Source organism: Sminthopsis crassicaudata, chromosome 1 (genome assembly GCF_048593235.1).
Source record: "Sminthopsis crassicaudata isolate SCR6 chromosome 1, ASM4859323v1, whole genome shotgun sequence".
Classification (NCBI taxonomy): Eukaryota; Metazoa; Chordata; class Mammalia; order Dasyuromorphia; family Dasyuridae; genus Sminthopsis; species Sminthopsis crassicaudata.
Genome location: NC_133617.1, coordinates 743,588,119 through 743,611,395, shown reverse-complemented (window position 1 = coordinate 743,611,395; position 23,277 = coordinate 743,588,119). Strand labels below are relative to the sequence as shown.

At 47.1% G+C, this 23,277-nt stretch overlaps 2 protein-coding genes across 3 annotated transcripts in view; one reads left to right on the top strand and one right to left on the bottom strand.

The window, feature by feature from the left end:
• Positions 1-2,677: 2,677 nt before the first annotated feature.
• On the bottom strand, positions 2,678-5,363 carry EPM2AIP1 (EPM2A interacting protein 1). The gene is made up of 3 exons (XM_074283155.1): positions 5,288-5,363; positions 4,859-5,040; positions 2,678-4,702 (listed from the first exon to the last, which is right to left on the bottom strand). The coding sequence occupies exons 1-3, from the start codon at positions 5,361-5,363 to the stop codon at positions 2,678-2,680; spliced, it is 2,283 nt and encodes a 760-aa protein (XP_074139256.1).
• The window catches only part of MLH1 (mutL homolog 1), a 47,473-nt gene continuing 28,907 nt past the window's right edge, over positions 4,712-23,277 (top strand). The window contains exons 1-8 of one of the 2 annotated variants that reach the window (XM_074284382.1): positions 4,712-5,477; positions 7,623-7,713; positions 8,001-8,099; positions 12,078-12,151; positions 13,028-13,100; positions 15,844-15,935; positions 16,463-16,505; positions 21,871-21,959. In XM_074284382.1, coding sequence (XP_074140483.1) covers positions 5,362-5,477; positions 7,623-7,713; positions 8,001-8,099; positions 12,078-12,151; positions 13,028-13,100; positions 15,844-15,935; positions 16,463-16,505; positions 21,871-21,959 — 677 coding nt within the window. In that variant the 5' untranslated portion in view covers positions 4,712-5,361. The remainder of the gene's footprint in view (positions 5,478-7,622; positions 7,714-8,000; positions 8,100-12,077; positions 12,152-13,027; positions 13,101-15,843; positions 15,936-16,462; positions 16,506-21,870; positions 21,960-23,277) is intronic. The other variant, XM_074284379.1, reaches the window with a different exon arrangement.

The window sequence follows — 23,277 nt, the reverse complement described above, 5'->3', positions numbered from 1 at the left end:
AATATCCATGAATAGGAAAAGATACAAGACTACCTCGTCTTTAGGGAATGCTTTCCAGATAAATTACTACATTATACTGCTTAAGCCAAGCAGCAAAGCAACTTGCAAATTTTTACTCACACATAACTGAGGCTTTCTGTTGCTCACAAAATTCTAAATGGTCCGTTTTTAAACTTTCTAAAATAGATTACATACTTCCTTACTGTCTTAAGCAGAGTATATGGAACATGATTTGGGCATTTCTAGTACAATTGACTCCTCTAACCTTCCTGGCTTCCTTTAACTCCCAACTAAAAATCCCACCTTCCCCAGGAAGCCTCCTCTACCTCTTAATTTCAGTGCCTTCCCTCTGTTAAATTATCCCATTTATTCCATATATGGTTTGTCTGTCTTGCATGTTGACTCCTTTAGACTGCAAATGCCTTGAGGCATTATTTTTATTTATTATTATTATTGTTATTATTATTAACCCCCAGTGTTAGCAGATAGGTGCTTAATAAAGGTTTCTTGATTAAGTATGAAGGTAATGGATACTAAGGGCCAGAAGCTGCTGTATTTTGAGTTGATTTTTCTCTTTGAAGTGACAGCTCTGTGCCCAACTGCTTTCTGGCTGGCTCCCTTTCACAGACTAATCCCAAAATGTGGATTTTAAAGATAGGTTCCGTTCATTAGAACTGTCTTAAATTTAAGAGTATCCTAATGTCTAAAATGCACCCTCTTGGGGGAGGAGGAAACCTGAACTTTGTGACATCCACCTTGCCTTCTGGGGGGTTTCCCTCTTGGATATTTTAGATGACTGGGGCTGGAGTTAGTGGGGGAGTATTTGTGTTTCCTGAGAAGCCTGCCACTTAAAGGATCCCACCCATATATCCTGAAATGAGGGTCTAAACCTAAGTTGCCCAAAGGAGGGGAAAACACCCCAAACCTATCACTGGGTGATTAGATGCTCTCTATGGGAGCTATTTGGAGGATGACACAGCCCCTGTTAGGGTATTTTAACATGGCAAGACCTTAAAGTGTGTGAATTCCCATCAGGAAGCCCCCCCCCACCCCAGAACCCAGGGCCACCTCGGCTCCAGACGCCATGGAATTGAAAGACTAGAAACTTTTAATACTGTTTTATTAATAACATAACACTGAACATCAATACAACCAAACTTGCTTAGTTACTACTCACATTTAATTTCAACATATAAAGTATTACAATTTTTCAGTCACTGGAGTCAACAAGGATTTTTTTTTTTAAAGTCCACTCATTCTTGTTTCCTTCCATTCTTCCATGCAGCAGAGACCTTCTTCATTCTTCTGGTACAGTTCTCATCAAAGTCCTTCCAGATTTCTCTGTATTCTTCATACTCGCTCTTGGCTACATCAGAGCAGTCCATTACATTAATTTGCTAACATTTAAACCATCCCTTATTGTTAGACATTTAAGTTAACTCCAAGGTTTTTTTTTTTTTTTTTTTTTTTTTTTTGGTTTTTCTTTTTGCAATTACTTATACCACAAACATATTTAACAGTTTTCTTTAAAAATAATACTTTCAGAGTATGTGGCGAGGCTGACTTTTACATTTCAAAGTAAAAAAGCTGTTTGAGATGAAGCTATTTTTATTCAAACACTACTACTTAAAAAAAAAACAGCATATGCAAAAATGCCGTGGATTCATGAATGAAAAATATGTCCAGCTGTAAACCTCCTACACACTTTGCAATTAACATTCCTTCCTCAGAGGTGCTTTCTTCCGTGAACTATGTACAGGATGACAAGAGAGGCAATCTACCTCACTTTATGTGCCTTTTTTCTAAAAGGGAAGAGAAAGGACTTTCGAGGTGTCCGATCTCTATTTTTAAAAGATAAAAATCTCTGGCTAAATTGCAGATTTCACATTTTCCACGGGTCTTTAAAAGACCTACAGGAAAAGTGACCAAAAAAATAAAAATAAAAATAAAACACAAGTAAAGACAACAAAGGGCTCTTTTTGATCCTTAAAATGACAATTAAGACAGCTGTCTACCCCTCAAGTAAAACACAATCTCTCGTTTGCAGTTCGGAATTTAGCATTAGGTTTCAAGCTCACTCTATCGGCATCTGCCAACCTCACAAACCCGAACACTTAGGATTAGATCAGACACAAGTCTTCAGACTTTCAACCAACAACATTTACATGTCTTAATGTACATAGTAAGGACGGCCCGACCCTAGTGGGGGAAAAAAAAATCTGGTGATTTTTTCACCTCACAATCTCACAAAATAAAAAAAAATTCAAAGACATATATATATGTATATATATTCAAATAGAATCTCCAATATATTAATTTTTGCTTTTACAGTTTTTGCTAAGGTAATACTAAGTTTGGCAAAACAGTTTCAACACACTTTTAAAAGACCATATCACAAATTTTAAACCAAATGTTTGAGAGGGTAATGTTTCAGCACAAGAAAAATTACGTTCTAATTAAACCGTTAAGTCTTCACAACACGAGCACTATTACACTGGTTTTTACAGAAAGAATAACATAGATGAAACTTCACATTTTGCCATTTGGAAACAAAACAGAACACACAAAAGTCTGTCTCCCTCTCCACAGAAATGAAACGGTTATCTTGAGCGGTCCCGAGTGAGGACGGAGCTGGCCCCGCAAGGAGGCGAACGGGACGGCGGCTCGGGTAGCTCCTTTAGGCCAGGGAACGGCTCCGGGCCCGGACCAGGTCATCCAGGCGGGGCTCGAAGTTGCTGGTGGCGATGCGCACCAGAGCGTGCAGGTGCTCCTCGGTGCTGAGCTGGCTCAGCCGCCCCTGGTGCTTCAAGAAGTAGGCGTACGCCTTGTCGGAGATGCAGCTGCTGTCGAAGAGGGAGGCGGCGCGGAAGGTGACCGCCTGCAGCTCGGTGTAGCAGCCCGGGGGCAGGCCGGCGTAGAAGGAGCCCAGGTTCTCCTCGCGGTACTCGCAGAGCAGGGTGGAGCTGGACTTCATGCGGATCAGCTCCTCCTGGATGTGCGCGGGCGCGTTCTCCACGGGGAAGCTGAACGGGTCGGCGAACATGTCCAGGTCGCGCTTGACCGCGCACAGGTCCTCGAACTGCTTCTGGAGCTTGGCGTGCAGCCGGGCCAGCGCCTCCTGGTAGCGGTGGGAGGCGAGGAGCTCGCGGCCGGACTGGCCCTGCTGGTCTAGCTCGGCGCAGAGCTCGCGGCTGGCGGGGAACAGCGAGAGGTCGCCGGCGCTGAGGTGAGCGCGCAGCACCTGCAGCTTGTCTCCGAAGGCGCAGACGTGATCCATGACGGTGAAGGCGAAGGTGCCGGGCACCCGCAGCTCGGAAGCCAGCTCGACCAGGTGCCCCTGCATGTCGACCAGGAAGCTCATGTCGCACAGCCAGTCTGGGTCCTGCAGGGGGTCTCTCAGCGCGGTGTTGGAGGGCACGCCCGCCTCGGCCAGGAAACACTCGAGCTCTCGGCGGAGCGAGAAGACGCGCTTGAGCGCCTTGCCCCGGCGCAGCCAGCTCCCCAGGATCAGCAGGCTGACCTCTCCGCCGTGGTGCAGCTCCGCCTCCTCCAGCAGCATCTTCAGCCCAATCGAGCGCGCGCCTCGGGTGCGCAGCAGAGCCAGCCAGCCGGCCACAGCGTCCACGACCCCGCCCACGTCCAGCTCGCGCGAGCCCATCAGCTCCAGGTGCAGCAAGCCTGCGCAGTGCGGCAGTGGCGCGCTCCCGCCCACGCCCCCGCGCGCCTCGGCCGCGCGATCCTGCAGCAACTGCACCAAGCCGCAGTCTTCCGCAGTGAGCCACGCCGTGCCCGTGGATGCCACGCCCACCAGCCGTTCCCATGACAGACCGGCCCGCGCCATGGACTCGGCGATGGCGCGCAGGACCTGCCCCACGGCCGGTTGCACCGCCAAGTTTACCACGGTCAGCAGCTCCTCTTCAATCTCGTAATCCTGGTCCACCCCGCGCACGAAGACCAGCAGGCGGCCATCGGTGCCCACGAAGGCCTGGTCATCGAGGGCCAGGGAGAAGGCCTGGAAGGCGGGGCCGCGCGCCACCAGCTGCGCGTGCAGGTTGCGGGCCAGGCCGAGGGTCTTCTGCGCCAGACTCTCGGGGGTCAGGTCTACCTCATCGAGCAGGCGGCAGTGCTCGGGCAGAGCCTCCCGGAGCACGGCTTCCAGGCAGCGGCGTACCAGACCACCTTCGCCCCACGGGCGCCCGTGGAGGGCCAGCAGGTGCGCGACCCCGAGGCTGGCGCGCACCGCCCGCTCCTCCCGGGACAGCGCGGCAGCCGCCAGCGCGTCCCCGCGCCGCAGTCTCTCCACCAGCGCCGCGCGCTCGCCGCCCGCCGCATACGCCTCGTAGTGCTCGTGCTCAGCTTCGTAGTGGCGCCTCACATCGCGCTCACGCGTGGCCACGATGGGCCGGCGGCATACCAGGCACTCGGCACCCTCACCATCATCCCGCTCCACCACCAAGTAGCGCTGGGTCCACTCGGGCCGGAACACGTGCTGCTCCTCGGGCTCGGCGCGCCTCCTCTTCGGAGTGGCCCACATCTTGGAGAAGGCCATCGCTGGCGGCTGCCTGGGAGGTCGGGCGGAGAGTGAGAGAGAGAGCTTGGAGAACACAACTCTTCTCGTCGGATGCCGCCGTCGAATTGGGGGGATCACGCTGACGTCGGGAGAAGACCCTCCCGAGAAGACGCGCCGCCGGATTCCGATTGGCTGCGCTGGCGTGGTGATTTTTTATTTTAGAAAACGGGGACGGGCCAATCGGGTGGCGGCTGCGGGGGCGCCCGCTCGGGCGGCTCAGCCAATGGGGCGAGAGCCGAGGCGGTCCCTTGATCTTCTCTGCATTTGGGGGAGATCACGAGACCTTACCGAGTAGCGATAGGCATCTGAGTGGTCCAATCGGCTCGCCGTTTCCACACCCGCTGAGGGAAGTCCCTTCAGACCTAGAGCGGAGGATGAGGAAAATCGGGGAAGGTGGAATGTGACCAAATCGGAGGAGGTGATTGGCTGGAAGAGCCGTTTATTCTTACGGATCTGCCTGGCACCCCAGACTAGGCAGAGGGGATTGGCTGAAAGGGGCACTCATTTGCATGGGGCGGCCCGGGAGGCGAACTGGGGCTAAAACGATTGGCTGAGAGAAGTTCGTTTGCATAGATCTGCCTGGTTTCCTAAGGGAGACTTCTGGGATTGGTTGGTGGGGGCCTTTTTTTGCTTGGATCAGCCTAGTACCCGACGCTGGAACGGCGGTGATTGGCTGAAAGGGGAGTTCATTTGCATGAGTCTGCCTAGCTCCCAAACCCTGACTGCGGTGATTGGGCGAGGGGGGCGTTCTTGAGCCGCTTGGCGCGCTCCGGGTTTTGGCCGCTGTCGTCATGTCTCTGGTGGCTGGGGTGATTAGGCGCCTGGACGAAAAAGTCGTGAACCGCATCGCAGCCGGTGAGGTCATCCAGCGCCCCGCAAACGCCATCAAGGAGATGATTGAAAACTGGTAAATGGAGTCGCGGGTTCGAGTTTTGAGAAGGGGCTGGGGGAGGGGGGAAGAGAAACTTTTGGCCTCCAGTGCGCAGGCGCATTTCCTGCTCCCGCTAAAACTTTTGCTGTTTTGAGTTGGCTTGCACGTGGTCGCTGCAGAGCGTGGGGCCCCCTCCCCCGGCGGGAGAAGGGTAACCCTCAGTTCTCAGGAGCAGGGAATCCGCGAGCCTTTATTAAAGGTTGCCCCCCACCCCCCGTGACCGGGGAGGGGTGGGCAGCCCCGTTGTTTTCCCCGTGGAAGTTGGTTCCTTTGGGGGCAGCTGCCTGGCCCGGCTTAACTGCCCCCTCCTCATGGGGACTGCTGCGAGGCCTCCCCCTCAGGGAGGCAGCCCCGGGCCCAAGAGTGTTTGGGAAAGTAAAAACCGGAGAGACCCCCCTCCCAGGGAAATGAAAACCGGAGACCCCCAAATTAAAAACCAGAGAGACCCCCCTCAGGGAAATGAAAACTGGAGACCCCCCAGTCAGAACCAGAGAGACCCCCAGGAAAAGTAGAAAGCAGAGATTTCTCCATAGTAAAAACCAGAGAGACCCCCCAGTCAGAACCAGAGAGACCCCCAAATTAAAAACCAGAGAGACCCCCGGGAAAAGTAGAAAGCAAAGAGACCCTTCCATAGTAAAAACCAGAGAGACCCCCCAGGAAAAGTAGAAAGCAGAGATTTCTCCATAGTAAAAACCAGAGAGACCCCCCAGAAAAAGTAGAAAGCAGAGATTTCTCCATAGTAAAAACCAGAGAGACCCCCCTCCCAAGGAAATGAAAACTGGAGACCCCCCAGTCAGAACCAGAGAGACCCCCCAGTCAGAACCAGAAAGCAAAGAGACCCCCAAATTAAAAACCAGAGAGACCCCCCAGAAAAAGTAGAAAGCAGAGATTTCTCCATAGTAAAAACCAGAGAGACCCCCCTCCCAAGGAAATGAAAACTGGAGACCCCCCAGTCAGAACCAGAGAGACCCCCCAGTCAGAACCAGAAAGCAAAGAGACCCCCAAATTAAAAACCAGAGAGACCCCCCTCCCAAGGAAATGAAAACTGGAGACCCCCCAGTCAGAACCAGAGAGACCCCCAAATTAAAAACCAGAGAGACCCCCGGGAAAAGTAGAAAGCAAAGAGACCCTTCCATAGTAAAAACCAGAGAGACCCCCCAGGAAAAGTAGAAAGCAAAGAGACCCCCAAATTAAAAACCAGAGAGAGCCTCTATAGTAAAAACCAGACTCCCCCCCTCAGGGAAAGTAAAACCCAAAGGTTCCCCACCCCCAACATTTGCCTATGTGAGGGGGATGGGTTTATAGCCAAACAGGTTGGTGACCTATCCCCACCCCAGAATCCTTCTAAATCCCCCCAGCTCTTAGTGTGCCCCAAAAGAGCAGGAGGCCCAGACCTAGTTTCCTTGGTGATCAGCACCCTGTGGTCTTGCTGAGGCCTGGCTTCCCACAGCATCCCTTCCCAACTTCTCCCTGTTCTCTGTAGCTTTACCTCTCCCAGGGAAAGGGCACATTTTGCGCCCTTGTGAAAACCCACAAAATTCGGGGCTTCTGGTCCCCTTGTGGAGGGACCTTTTCATTAGCTTTCACTGCTTTGTCTGGATCTGCCCCTTGCTCTGCTCAGCTGTTAGTACTGTCTGCCCAAATTTAAGAAGAATGCTTTAAAAAAAAAAAATGTACCTATTTCTATAGATACCGACATACATATGTGTGTGCACAAAGATACAGATGTCTCTATCTCTACATCTGTCTCTCTCAAAGATACAGATATCCCTTAGGTTTCTGACAGGAACATTGGGGAATGGGTTTCTTATTAGCAATAGGCAAAAAATTATAGGGAAACGGAGTGAGGGAAAAACCTGAGAAGATGCCTAATACCTGTAGTTCAGGACCTAATTTGGGCCTTTTCTTGAAGCACATGGACGATGCTTTCAGTACCAATTAGAAGGAAGTGCTTTTGTTAATGACATGAGTCTGATTTCTAAAGTTGGAGAAAAAAGGGAATCAACTTTGCATTTTTTATAAACTACGACTAAACACCAGCCTGGCTAATGAACTTGATTATTTTGCTATCCGAGTCACGTCTGTTTATAATAAGTAGAATTCACTATCCATCTTTACCAGCTTGGATGCCAAATCCACAAGTATCCAAGTGACTGTTAAAGAGGGAGGCCTGAAGCTGATTCAGATCCAAGACAATGGGACTGGAATCCGGGTAAGTAAAATTCCCCAAGATGACAGGGTTTGACTAGAGCTAAATCAAAGAGATGGAAGAAAAGATTCACAACTTTTTGTTCTGGAAACTGGTCTATAATCAGTGAAACATCTACATTTGAAAATGTGTCCCTTTTTATTTAAAATGGTACAAACAATTTACTTTGGGATGAAGTATTTGAAATATTTAAATTTTAAAAATACTGACAACCCATCATCTTTAGAATGACCATCACTGTGATTCATTTATCGTTCTGCCCCCCCCCTTTATTTTTTTAATCATTTTAGAAAGAAGACCTGGACATTGTGTGTGAGCGGTTCACTACGAGTAAACTGCAGTCATTTGAAGATCTGGCCTCCATCTCCACCTATGGCTTTCGGGGGGAGGTGAGTTAGAAAGAAAGAACTTGCAGTCTCTTCTGCTGCTGTGATTATTCCCTGACATTGTTCTCCCTTCATGTTTTTCAAGAGACACTTGAAAGGAAAAGAAAAATGTTCTCTTGTGTTAAGAGAAAATTCATTTGTAGCAAGTGAATATATGCAGAGCACCTTTGAAAGTTTGAGGATGTGTCGGATTTGTGTAGCTTGTGTGAGAATTGGGATTTGTGTGGATTCTCCAATGGAGTCGGATTTGTGTGCCCAAAGTGCCTTGGGAATTTGATCAAATGGGAGTGTCAGGGTCTGCTCCTCAGTGTGACTTGGACTTGGTGAGGAGGGAAAGTGTGGGGGCTGAAGCCTTACTGAGAGGGAGGGGGGGGCAAGGAGGACTCCGGAGCTGGGAGCGGGACACTGAGGCCGGCCTTGGAGGAGCCCTTTTGTGGAGCCTCACTTAAATGTTTACCGTTCCCTTATCTTATGTTGGCTGCTTATCCATCTCTCTCTACATCCATCACCGGATGTAACCGTGACCTTGGCTTTAGAATTGCTAGTGATCCGAATCTGTTTATGGCCTTGAGCTGCTTGGGAGCCCCTCTGGAACAGGCTGAACACCTTCACTCCATTTCTGGGTTTAAAAACAGATTTTTTTTTTTATTAGGAACTTAATAAATACATAAAAACTTTTCATATACAAATAACACAAATAGTGTACATGAAACCACAGTATTTGTAGAGCCATTCCTTTGAAAAATATATTTAATTTTAATAGTTTTTAAAATTTAAATGCAAAATGAGAAAAGAAAAAAAATATTGCCACATACATAGCAGAACATGAGAGGATTCATAGAAAACAAAACATTTCCACCTCAAGAAAAACTATACAATAAATGCTGAACCTTTTCTCTAAGCTGCTGCCTTTCTTTGCTTACTTGTTGGCTTTCTTTTGTTCTCTTCTGTGCCCTTTTTCTTTGCTTTCTGTCCCCTCCCCTGTCATCCTAAAGAAGGCAAAAATAAGCATGAAGTATATATGTCTGTGTGGATGTACATGTATTTTTATATACATAGCTATCTGTAAACTTATACATTGCTACATATGTGAGATGTTCCTTTCCTCCTATCATCTGTTTCTCTGGAGGTGGATAGCATCTTCCTTCATAGGTCCAGGTCTTTCCATATTTTTCTAAATCAACCAGTTCTTCATTTCCTATGTCACCCCAGTATTCCAACTGAATCACGTCTTATCTGAGAGATTTTCTATCAAGTTTCCCCCTCCTAGTTTTCTGTATTCCTTCTATTTATGGCTACATACATTTTATTTACATAAGCTTTTAATTTAAAATAATGAAAATTAACCTTTTTCTACATCAACAATACTTCCCTCCCTCCTAAAGGAAAAGAAAAGAAAGACTCCCCCCTCCCCAAATATTGGTATCCTGGGAGACAGTGCTAGATACCAGATGCTAGTTACAACTGCCTGTGACTGCCTTCAGCAATGAGGTGGATTAGGGTAGTTGAAAAATAAGGTGTGGTTCCATTAAAAAATCATCTTTAACCTTTAGTTTTAGAGAGCCTAATTAAAAATCAGTTCCGTTTTGGGAGTGTTGTAAATCTGACAGGATTACCGTCTCTAATGGTAAAGGCAAGAGAAAGAGTATGTCAGATAAACTCACCAAGAAAATGACATTTTCATGAGCAGTTTACCGGCTATGAAATTTCTAGCATGACGAAGCATTTGTGAACAATGCAGGGTAAAAGTCTTCCTAGAATTCCATATACTACTAATTATTAGGGAAAAACAAGCTAGATTCAATGTCTGTCACCAAAATTTAAAAAGCAAAACAAACCTCCCCCCCCCCAATATTTTACCTTATAATATAGTTTAAGGTCTGATACTGCTGACTCTACTTCCTTTAGTACTCTTTCCCCTGTTTCTTTGAAGGTCTTGATTTTTTGCTTTTCAAAATAAAGTTTATTATTTCTTCTCAGTAAATTAATTTTTTAGTAATTTAATTGAGATGAAATTGAATGAATAGATTAATTATATAATACTGTAATGTAAAAAGCGATATTGGCTTTACCTACCTATGAATAACCACTTTACCTCAGTTATTTAGATCTGAATTGATTTTTTTTTTAAATGGTTTCTGGTTCTGTTCATATAGTTACTATATGCTTTGGCAGGAATGTGTTCAGGTATTTGATCCTGCTAGGTATTTTAAATGATCTGAAATAATATTGAGTAATGTTGCTGACTCTTAGTGGAGTTTCTCTGTTTTTCACTTTTATCAGTATGTATTTAATTTAATCACATAGTACTGCCTCTGCTGTGTCCCTGCTGCATTTCCTTTTGTTGTCTTCTGTGCATTTTTGGGTCGCCTCAGTGATCTTTGCTGTCACTCTGCAACTGTTCCCCCTGACTCCCCTCCCTGCTCTGCAGTGTGTAGGTATAATGAGACCCCACCTCGTCTGCCATTTGTACCTGGATTCGATCACCTCCTTGCCCGTCGGCCGTTGTGCTGAGCAGCGTCTTTCAGGCTTTCGGAGTCGTTTCTCTAGACCTTATGATAGCCATTGTATACCCCATTTTTCTGATTCTGCTGGTATCATTCTGCCATATTTCATACAGGTTTTCCCAGGTGTCTCTGAAACCATCTCTTTGCTTACAGTGCAGTAATGATCCTTAATTTTGTAATTTGGTCAGCCATTCCCTGGTGGTGGGGGGGGGGGGAGCACCCATTTGTTTCCAGCTGTTTGCTGTAACCAAGAGAGTAGCTGCACAATTTTTGTATCCTATTTCTTTCCCTTTTGTTGTTGTTTTCAAAATCTCTTTGGAACATAGGTCTTGTGGTGAGATTAGTGAGTCAAGGGCTGCTTGTTTTAGTGACTTGGATTCTACACAGTTCTGCCGGGGGAACATGGGTGCCTCAGCGCCGCGTTCTGGGGGTTCCAAGCAGCTCCCCGGGCCCGGGTCCCAAGCAGCAGAGGCTTTGTGCAGAGGCTGCAAAGACAAAGGCATGATACCACTTGGAGAAAAGCACCAGTCTGGCTGATCTCATTTGAGTCTGTTGTCACAGCCCTTACCTTTGCTTTTTAAAATCTGCTTTGTTTACCCTCTCGATGAGGGAGGCGCAGAGGTAGGGAAAGGATTTGGAACTCAGAATTGGGGGGGATGTTAAAATTAAATTTACATGTAATTGGGAAAAAATAAAATATTAAACAAGATAAAATCTCAGCTTCTGAAATCTGATGTAGACAGACATGTCTGGAAGGACCTTTATGAGAAGAGCAAAGCCCAAAGCCTGGAGGATACGCTGACTGCACACAGATGAGGGAAAGGGAATGGGGGTGAATGGGCAGAGCCCGGAGCTGGTGGTTAACATAAGGAATGGAAATGTCTGCAGGACGGATTCCACTGGCTACAGAGCTGCTGGGGGGCAGCTTTTATTAAAGCTGTATTCGGTATTCTGTAATTTTACACAATCTGTGAAATGACAGAATCTCTTGAAAACCAGTCTGATTCTGTTCCAGGGTCTCAGGCTGGGGCAGACCCTGCACCCTGTGAATTTCTCTAGTCCGGAGCCGGGTGGGGCATCTGAGCTTCCTTAAAAGGGATCCCTCCCCAGGTCTGAGGGCCCAGGGGCCCCTGTCCCTGAGGGGTCCTGCTCTGGGCGTGCCCCTGTGAGTGGGAAGTGAACCCCAAAGGACCTCCCTGGCCTGGCCTGGAAGCCGGCCTTGGGAGGGGGGGCGGTCCTGGTCTGATCCTGCACCCATATGGACGGGGCCTGCTGCTCTGTCACCAAACCTGGGAACGACAGCGGAGTCGGGGCCAGCACATGGTGCTTGTGGTTCCGGAGTGGGATCAGTCCTGGTGGAGTGGCCCCCACTGCCCACCATCTGGGGGGGCAAAGCTGTGGGCCCGAGGGTGCCCTGATGAGCTGGGGCACAAGGCTGGTCCCTGGCCACAGACCGTCTTCTTTTCTCCCACAGGCTTTGGCCAGTATAAGCCACGTGGCTCATGTGACTGTGACCACGAAGACATCGGAGGCCAAGTGCGCCTACAGGTGCGTGGTGTTCCCAGCCAGAGGAGGGTCTGGCCGTCCCCGCCTTCCCAAAGCTGCTTGTGGCCATTTCAGAGGGCCTAGCCCCAAACCTCACCCTCTGACCGCTGGGGATGGCCGCCCCTTGGGCTCCAAGGTGCTTTTCTCTGTGACTCCTCGGCCTTCTCTTGCCCAGCCCCAGGTCCCATTCACGGCTGCTTGAAAGCTGGCTGGCACATAGTAGGCGCCAAATAAGTGCTCCCTAACTGACCTCACCCTTTGTAGCTTTGGCTCTGAGTGGCTGAGCTAACTGAGCCCCAAGGCTGGGCTGTGGGGCTAGAGCAGGAACACCCCCTTGTAGGAATCCAGAAAATAGTCTGTCTTCATATCTTATCTGTGCATTATAGTTGTAGCTTGGAGGGGCCCAGCAAAGCTGGTTCTGTCCCGCCCTGCTAGTCCGGGCAGCACGGGGCTCATGTGTCTCTGGATCCTTAGCATCCAGCACAGCTGCTTGTAGGGAGGGGGACGAGTATCTGGAGCAGAGCCTGTCGCCTTTGCACATAGTAGGTGCTTATGAAATGTCTGTTAAATCTGCTCAAACTCTGAGTTGTGACTCAGGTTCCCAGAGGCCTCCAAATGAAGCTCTAGTTGTTTGTCTTTGGTTTTTTGAGGCTGGAGGAGGGGCGTGGGGATAAATCAGACAGACCCCAAGTCTCCTTAGTCAGCATTTATCCAATGTTTGCCCTGGGCCGACATTTGGAAGGCTCACGTGGCCCTTGGCTGTAGGGAATGAGTGAGGTGCTGACAGGTTTGGGAAGACGGTGCGCTTTTCCTGTGGGAGGGAAGGCCGCCATCCCCAGCCTGCTGGGCACTCAGGACCCCCCTCTTTTCTCCACTCAGAGCAAGCTACTCGGATGGAAAACTCAAAGCGCCTCCTAAGCCATGTGCGGGGAACCAGGGGACCCAGATCACGGTAAGGCTGGGCTGGGGAGTCACCTGCCTGGGTGAAAGGTGTGACCTCCTGGGCATGGGAGGGCAAGAGGCACCTGAGAGCGCTTCCCTCCCAGGAGGCCCCAGGGAAGAGGGGCCTGGCCGCTGCTGGCACGGCCGGGGTAGGGTCCAGTCCTGCCACCTCGCAGCTCTGAGACGATACCTGGAGCTTTCGGTGCCTCAGTTTTCAATTCCATATTCCTGACATTTGGACTAGGTGATCTCGGGGCAGCCAGGTGGTGCAGTGGATAGAGCACCAGCCCTGAAGTCAGGAGGACCCAAGTTCAAATCTGGTCTCAGACACTTAACACTTCCTAGCTGTGTGACCCTGGGCAAGTCACTTAACTCCAGCCTCAGGGGAAAAAAAAGAAGAAAAAAGAAAGAAAATCAATATATATGGACTAGGTGATCTCCTTCCAGGTCTAAGACTGTGTAGTAGAAGCAGGTCGGATTTATCAGCATCCCATTCATTCCCCCATTGGTTAGGGGTCAAAGGATATGACAGGCAGTTTTCTGGTGAAGATATATGAAAATCACTTGAAAACACTTGAAGGGCAAATTAAAACAACTCTGAGGTTCCACTTCACACCTCTCAGGCTGGGGAAAGGGATGAGTGTTGGAGGGATGGAGGAGAATTCTAGACCAGAATTTGGGAGGAGTTATGAACTGATCCAACCATTTGGAACTATGCCCAAAGGCAATTGAACTGTCCAGCAGAACCGGGTCTGTATTTCAGAGAGATAAGTAAACAAAAAGGAAAAGGACCCACATGTACAAAAATATTTATAGCAGGTCTTTTAGTGGCGGCAAAGACTTGGAAATTGAAGGGGTGCCCATCCATGCCCACAGGTGTACGAGTTGTGCTGTATGATTATTAATGGAATCTCACTGTGCTGTAAGAAATGATGGGCGGGATGCTCTCAGAAAAACTCGGAAAGACTTACATGAAATAATGCAAAGGGAAGTGGTCAAAATCTAGAGAACGTGGTACATGATAACAATGTCAACAGTCATCAACTGCGAATGACTTCGCTAGTCTCAGCAATATGGTGATCTGAGACGACTCTGAAATGATGAAAAATGGTACCCACTTCCAGAGAAAGAACTGAGGGAACAAATGGAAGCACAATTTTTTTTTTTTTTTACTTTATTATTCTAGGTCTTTGGGGGCTGTTTTCCTTTGCAACTTGGCTAATAGGGTAATATATTTTGCATGATTGTGCAGGCAGAATCAATATCAAATTACTTGCCTTCTCAAGGAAGGGAGGATAAAAATGAATGTTAAAAATGGTATTTATAATTAGGGAAGCAAAAACCAACCAAGGCAGTGCCATAGGAAGCCTGTGGATTCCGAGTCCACTTCCAGTCTTAGCCCGCCACTTCATCGGTGTGACTTTGGGCAGTGTGCCTGCCTTAGCCACAGAATGAGGAGGGGGTGGCCGAGAGGCCCCTGTGGCAACACCTTCTGCCTTGATCCTCACAGTCCTTTTCTTTTTTTTTTTTTTCACTTAATAGTATTTTATTTTCCCCCCAGTTACATATAAAGATAGCTTCCAACATTCACTTTTGGAAGATTTTGAATTTTCACATTTTTTTCCTTCTCTTTTCCCCCAAGACAAGTAATCTAATACAGGTTATATATGTACAGTCATTTTAAACATGTTTCCATATTAGTCACACCGTGAAAAGAAAAATCAACAAAAGGGGAAACCCATAAGAAAAAACAAAAAGGTGACAATCCCATGCTTTGACCCACAGTCGGTCTCCATAATTCTTTCTTTGGAGTCCTTTGGGATTGTCTTGGATCATTGTGTTGCCGAGAAGAGCTAAATCGTTCCCAGTTGAACGGGGTACAGTATTACTGTTACTGTGTCCATTGTTCTCCTGGGTCTGCTCACCTCACTCAGCATCAGTTCGTTTAAGTCTTTCCAGATTTTTCTAAATCAGCCTCGTTTCTTATAGAACAATAATATTCCATAACATTCATGTATCAGAATTTACTCAGCCATTCTCCAGCTGATGGGCCTCCCCACAGGTTCCAGTTTCTTGCCACAAAAAGGGCTGCCACAAACACTTTTGTACACATGGATCCAGTGGTTCTTAACCTGAGGTCCAGAAACTTAGTTTTAAAAAATATTTTGATAATTGTATTTTGGTTAATTTAATTCTTTATAATCATATATGTTTTACTAAAAGCATTTTAAAACATGATGGGGCTGTGGGCAACTAGAGGGCGGAGGATAGAGCCCCAGGCCTCAAGTCAGGAGCATCTGAGTTCAAATCTGACCTCAGACACTTCATGCATCCTAGCTGTGTGACCCCGGGCAAGTCACTTAACCCCAGTTGCCTCAGGGGAAAAAACACCAACAACAAAATAGCAGCAAAATAAGCATGCTTTGGAGAAGGGATCCTTAGACTCCCCGCACTGCCAAGGAGTCCGTAACACACGGTGCTTAGAACCCCAGGTCTACACCAGAGCCAGCTAAATAACCCTCTGCCCTGAGCTACCTAAACACATGGGTGGGTCCTCCTGGGTTTTCCTCCAGAGGCCGCCCAGCCTCGCCAAGTAGGTTTGGGTGGGCAGGAAGATAGTCTCTATATTCAAATCTTTGATTTGTGAGAGAATGGTGAGAATGTAGTCGGGTGCGATGTGTTTAGGTTTAAGTGGGAAGAACCCGTTGGAAGTCCTGTCATCTTTGATCTAACACGTCCTGTCTCTGTTTCAGGTGGAAGACCTTTTCTACAACGTTGCTACCAGGAGGAAAGCTTTAAAGAATCCCAGTGAAGAGTATGGGAAAATCTTAGAAGTTGTTGGCAGGTAAGGTCCAGCCTCACCTGAGAGATGGGGGGGAAGGCTGCAGCCAAAGGCAGGTGGGTAGTGATGGTGCTTGGGATGTCCTCAGGGGTCACTAGCCCTCATTCCTGGCCCGGAGCTTCTCCAGGCTTCCCACTGTTCGAATGGAGCTGGCGAGTGATGGGCTCGTCCAGGACACAAGGGCTGCTGGGGTCTTATGGGCAAGATCTTGCGTGTCATTTTTTACAGATGGGGAAACTGAGGCACACAGGTGAAGGCACTTGCTCAGGATCACATCAGTAGCTAAAGACAGAGCTGGGTTTAAGTGTATGGCTTGGTCTGCCATAGCCTCAGCCCCAGCTGTCTCCCTTATGAGGCAGCCACATTTATTAAGCGCCTGCTGAGTGCAGCGCACCTGGACATTCCAGTGTGGGCCTCTGTGTCTGGCTGATTGACTCCATGCTTTATTTAATTAAAATGAGCTTTCTCTAGAGCCAGTCTGAGGACATAATTTTGATGCCCTTGATCATGTTTGCTGTTTTTCTCCCCAGGTATTCTATACACAACTCGGGCATCAGTTTCTCAGTTAAAAAAGTGAGTAGCCGATTTGGGGAGAGGTGATCTCTTAGGAAAATAAAGAAGGGTTTAAGTGGTGGATAACGATAAGAGTGTTCCTGTTGTGTTTCCACTTTGGGAGACTTAACTTTAGCTCCAAGGGGGAATAACCTCTTTTGAACTATAAGCTCAGAGCCGATGATGCAGCCCCCTGCCCGCCCCCTCCCCAGCAAGGCGAGGTGCCGGGAGAGCGCGGCATCAACTATGTTTGATCTGAACTGTTGTTAGGAGGTCTCCAGGGGTGACAGGTTGACAGGGCACTTGTCTATTTTCTTCTCCTTAAACCACTGATTTCTTGCTCCCTGGTCCCCGGGTCCCAGCAGAATTTGAAGCTCCAGCCTCCACTGAGAAGCCTGCAGGGAAGGGACCTGTCTGACCCCCCGCGGCCCTGCAGAATTCCCTGACCAGGGCGGTCACATAGAGTCCACCTTCTTCCACACTTCGAGTCAGCCCCCTGCCCATGGGGTCCCCTCCTCCCCCTCACTTATAGTCACTGTCCCCGGCCAACACGCACCAAAGAAATGACCGTGAATAGGACACGAACCACAGTCTTGGTCGGGGTTCCTTCCTTCTTGTTTTGTTAGGCCCATTGCGGCGCCGTCCCAGAAGCCTTGTGGCTTCTGGTCACCAGCCTGGCTGAGGCCTTGGGGCTCCTGCTGCTGCAGCTGAGCCATCCCCCCGGCCTCCAGTTTGAGCATGGCCATAGGAAGCCTTAAGTCTCTCCTGTCCCCTCTGCCTCAGGTCCCGTGCCTCTTCCCTGGTTTGCCTGAAACCATTCCTTGGATCACTTCCTGTAGGAATTAATATGGTGCCATTTGTCCAACCATTCCCACCCCCATCTCTACCATCTTAGTTTCCTTTTCTTTCTACCACCAACTAAGCTGAACATAGAGGTTTTCTGAAGTTCTGTTGTTTTAATTTACATTTCTCTTATTATTTGTGATTTAGGGTGTGTTCATGTGTCTGTGGCACCTTGTATTTTTTCCTTTGGGAACTGCCTGTTCAAAGCTTTGGCCTTTTGTCCATTGGGGCATCCTCACACGGCTTCCGGCTATCTTTCTCTGGATTTTTAGGGCATGTTGTCTTTCCTAGAGGATGGCAGTCCAAATCGAGCTTTTTAATAATCACAATGACTTATTCACTCAAAGTTGTTCTTAGAACAGCATAGCTGTTAGGGTCTCCAGTGGTTTCTTGCAAGTCTTTCCATGTTTTTTAGATCATTATTAATTGAAATTGAACTTGTTATGGTTGGATCAGAACACGGTGTGGTAGGGCTTCACCTGCCTTGCTCTGGATTGCATCCCTCAATGCAGGATATAAAGTGTTTTTTGGGGGGAAATGGTGTTTTGCCAAATCTGAATATATTACATAGATAGTAATTTCTTGTCTGCCAGGAACCTGTATGAAAGGCCATGGATTTAATCTGGCATGACCTATTTTTGAAGAAATCTTGCTGCTTTTAGTGATTAATATTCTCTCTGTGTAAATACTTATGAACTGTCCCTTTAAATTGTGTCAAGCACAAGAACAAATGGATACCTGTTGGACTTAGAGAATCCCAAATTAATATTGTTTCCATTTTATTGTGTTTTTATTTACTGACCATTTCCCAATGACATTTTCATCTGGTTCCCTGGGAGTTAAGGTAGCAAGTTTGTCCCCTTTGCCTGTAAAAAATATGTTCCAGCGCTTCAAAAGAAACCCATATTTTTCATTCTCTGCACTAATTGATAAATATGTGGAATAGAAAATGTGCAGGCAAGCTGAGGAAAATGTTGCAGTAGCATCTTTTTAAGTCAGACGCTTCTGTTATTCCTTTTCAGAGAAGAAGGTAAAAGAAACAAATTACTAGTATTTAGCATGAAGAGAAACACTGAGTTGTAGAATTTTTTTCAGTCAAGCTCACCAGCCTGTGTGTGGGTTGGAAGTTTCCTGCTTCTCTTTTAAGAAAAAATAGAGACAATATTTTCCCGTTTCCCATCTTTATTTTGGAAGACTTTTCACAAGGACTCGGCAATGGTATCTTTCAGTTTCTTTGGTCACCTGGGCCTGGTGACTTTGTGAGTAGGATTTCTCTCATCTTAGATTTCAGCCTATTGTTAGTTTCTCTTATACCCTTCCCTGTATAAAGATCTTCTTGGTACAAGGAATAATCAAAATCAAGAGTTGGATAATTCAGTTTTCTTTTCATTAAATGATCCTTGTCCTATAAGCACCTACTAACAATACTGTCTCTTCTTGAAATGACCTCTTGCCCCAACCAGGACCAGAATGCCCTTAAAAGATTATGACACTTTGGCTAACCATCTTATCCTCTATATTTCCAGGGAATATAGATATTGCTTTAAAATAATCTGCTTCTTCACCTCACATTATATTCAGTATCAGAGTCATTTATATCATCAGAATGTTATCTCAACATCTTTTGTCCCTTTTGCTCCAACTTTGTGGAAATTTAAAATGTAAATGTTTTTCTTCTTTCTTTCTTTTTTTTTTTTTCATTAAAAAATTTCCCATTTACATGTAAAACAACTTTTTTTTGGATTATGCATGTCCACTCGTTTTCTACATAGTTCCATAAAAAACAAAAGGGAAAAAAATCATGAGTAAAAAATAGAAGAAAAAAGTGACCATATCATGTGTTGATTTACATTCAGTTTCCATAGTTTTATCTCTGGATGCTGATGGTGTTTTCCATCCAAAATTTATTGGGATTGCCTTGGATCAGAGAAAAGAACCAAGTCTATCATAGTTGATCATCATATAATCTTGCTGTTGCTGTACAATGATCTTCTGATTCTACACATTTCACTAAGTATCAGTTCCTGGAAATCTCTCCAGGCCTCTCTGAAATTAGCCTGCTGATCGTTTCTTACAGAACATTCATATATCATACCATAACCACTGAGGGGCAGCCACTCAGTTTCTAGTTTCTTGCCACTACAAAAAGAGCTGTCAACCATTTGTGCACTTAGGGTACCTTTTCCTCTATTTTGATCTCTTTGGGATACAGGCCCAGTAGAGACTCCACTGGATCAAATGGATGTTTTTCAGAGCCCTTTGAAATACAGTCCCCAAAGTCTAAGAAGCACCTGCTGCCAGCCTTTGCCTGCAGTTCCAGTCATTTCTGCTTGAATGGCCATTTGCTTCTTATTTATTAGAATCAGTGGGCCACATACATCTCTAATTTCCTTGCTTCCTCTAACTCTCTATGGCAAATCAGTAATTTATCCACACTATAGAGGGGCAGTGCTAGCAAATTTCTGCATGATCAGATTCCCCTCCACCCCCATGAGTGCCAGGTTTGTGACTTTTTAAATTTTTTATCTGTTTTTTGGGTTTTTTTTTTTTGTTTTTTTTTTTTTTTTGTTTTGTTTTGTTTTGTCTTTTCTGTCTCGGTGGGCTGTGATCTCATCCAACAGCAGTATATCTTAATTCCTCATTCTTGTTAATTGGATTTTTTTTCATCTGGGTGTATCTTTACATCCGGTAGTTCTCCACTATCCCTTATAATTTTCTGGTTCTTTTAGAATAAAAGATGAGCTTGCAGAATGATTTTGCACTGGTGTGCATGATATGTGATTGCATTGCACATTGTGTCAGGATCCTTGTTCATGGTTAACCACCCTCTTCTTGAATATGTATTCCTGTGATTCCCTGTTTTCTCTTGCTTTTCTTCATCCTCTTGATGAAATAGGACTCTGGTCCCCTGATCTTTGTGGAGGGCCTGGGTCAGAAAATCCTGAATTTCCTGGTTCTGGCTCACAACCATCCCCACCCCTTTCTCCTGGCCTTGGGAAACTTCTAAAATAATCCTCACTTTGAATTCTTTTGGAGCTCACTCTTTAGTTTCTGGCTAGGGATTGATCACCACCCATAATTGATCTGGAGATTACTTCCTCACTTAATGCAGAGATCATCCCTAGCCCAGGGCCACAGAAGCCTAAATCAAATAGAACTGTCTCCCAAATCTTCACTAACTTCCTAATTAGGAACTAGCCCATTGAGAACTTGCTCAGTGTAAATAAACCCATTTTACCAAACCTCAGCTGGGAAACTGGCCTGGGAACCTCTAAACACTATGAGGGTGTCTCACCCCTCAACACTCTTATTCTCTTCTCTGTGGTATCTGGCTTGGGAGATATTATGGAGTTTTTCTTCTTCCTTTCCCTTTTTAACTTAAAGCTTTCTTCCATTCAGTTCATGTACTAAGCATCTACAAGCCACTGAAATTCCCAAGAATCAAAGCAAATACATTTTTATCAGTTCTTGTTGCTCGCCCTGTGTCTCCAGCCAAGAAGACCCCGTTATCCTATGGCCCTGCTCATGGTCCATAGAGCCCAAGGATCTGAACTAGCTCCTCACTTCCTTTCAGTAGGTAGTGGTGGTGAAAATACCAGCTTGGCCTATAGGGGGTTCTCCGGATACAGCTCAGCGGCGTCCCCTCCCGCTCGAGATTTCCTCCTCCTCTGTTCTCTCTTGGGCACCCTGAAAATGGAAAATGAGTTTTGCCTTTTGGAGAACAGGCTTTTCTTCTTGCTTTCCTTGGGCCTGCACAGGCTTCTTGGCAGGTTCCCCTTGCTGGGGCTCAGAGTGTGACTTTCCCGTGGTGGGCAGCAGGAGAGATGTCCTGGCGGCCGGCAGCCTCCCTGTGAGCTGCCCATTGGACGGCTCACTTTGTGGAGATAGATTCCTGCCAGATTCTGACATAAAGGGGGTCTCTGTTGTCACACCTAGCAGAGATCCAGTCACCTGCAAGGCTTTAGCAAATTGTCTGTCAGCCCTTCTCTTCTCCATCTCTGTCTTGTCCTTCTCCTGGGCTCCATGTTCTCCTTCCCACTTCTTCCCTATCACCATGCAAGAAAAAAAGTTCTTGATCTCCTCACTTCTTCCCCACCCCCAGTAAAAAAGGACTTCCAGCTCTCCTCCCTGCTTCTCCCTCCTCCCCAGTTTAAGAAAGAATGTTCTAGATTTCCCAATGCTCTCACTTGAAAAAAATTTCTTGATTTTTCTCTCTTTAAAATGACTGGGGTAACTTCACATGTGTCTTCTTTAATAGGGGGGGGAGTGGGAAGGAAGGGGGACAATCTGGAACTCAAAGTTTTGAAAACAAATTTAAGAAAAATTGCTTTACATGTGACTGGGGAAAATAAAAATATTAAAATTGAAAATTGAAAAATTGAAAAATAATAAAATGACTACAGAACCAATGTGACGATCAGCTCGTCCCTGAGGTTGACATTCACTCAGCAGGAATTCTGAAAATGCCACTCTACTTGTGGAGTGGGACGTCCCTGTCACCAGCTCACATCTTGATACATGTTTACCTTTTTTCCATTAACAGCAAGGGGAAACGACGCCCGACATTCGGACCCTGCCGAATGCCAGCGTGGTGGACAATATCCGGTCCATCTTTGGGAACCCAGTCAGCAGGTAGGCTCGATGCTGCCAGGAAGAGAAGGGCTGAGGCTTCAAGTTGCTGGGGGTCAGGATTGCATGGTGCTATTTTTTGCTGCTCCCTGGGGAGCCGGGGGGCTGCCAGTGCCCCCCGCCCAGTAGTAAGTAGTAGAATCCTAGTCATCTGACATGATGCTCTCACTGTGGTTCTGCTCACCTTGCCAGCTGGTCCAGCCACTGTGGTTTATATTCCTAAAACACCCATTGGATTTCCTTCCTGCTCAGAAATATTCATTCAGAACTTGTGGCCTCGAAAGCTCCCCCATGTCCAGTTTTGCCTGAATTGGGACTTTTCTCGCTTACCTCCCCTTTTGATTATTCCAGGCTTAACTCAAGAGACCACAAAACCTTCCCTGACTGCTTCCCCCACTTAGGGCTCATCCTCTTGAAATTAATTTTCTTCCCACTTCCTGGTTCCCAGGCTGCAGTAGCCCAGCAAACCCTCAGGCTTTGGGGCAGGCCCTGAGAAAGGAAGCTCCCATCCTTTCTTGGACTTTGTAGCTTGGACAATGAGTGTTTGCCAAGTTTAATTGGAGTGGACATTTTCAAAGTCAGGGGCCATCCCATCACCTCTCCTGCCCTGCCAAAGCCAAGCACTTCCCCCTGGGCCTGGACGGGGCATCGAAGCTGAAGGTCCCTGGAGAGCCCAAGTCTGATAGGAATGGGCTGGTTTCCTTTGAAAAGTCAATGCAGGGAAACCAGTTGGATTCACGTGGAGAAGCTGCGGTTCACTTAGCTTTGGTTCTTGCCCTTGTCTGGCTCACCCACGAGATCGGGGATGCTAATGGACACAGCCGAGGTTGGGAGGCAGCCTCCACTGGGCATCTCAATTGGAGTTGAGTGAGAACTAATGAGGAAAGGCCCGCCTTTGCTGTCATTGATCCTTGCCCCGGCCCTCCTTGACCTCTGGACCCCAGAAAGTGAAGAATGAGCCAAAGTCAGGATGGCTCCATCCAAACAGCAGCCCCCAAGAGGGTGGAGGGGCTAGCCTGGGCCAAGGTGCTCCAGATTTGGGAAAGAGCCCAGACCTCGGGAGAGAAAAGTTCTGGGTCTGGCCAAGCAGTGGTTTGTCTTAGAATTGTGGTTCTTCTCTTAGGAAACAGTCCAGATTCGTGAGATTTAGTAGGAGCAACTCTGAGCGGGACTCATTTCCATTAGAAAGGCAGGATTTTGTCTCAGAGAATCTTCAGAGTCAGACTAGCCTCAGGACAGGGTGAGGGCCAAGTCTTGCAGTAGGGAGCTGGGCCCTCTTGTGCTGGTGAAGGCTCTGAGGTTTTCTTCTGGCCTAAAAAGT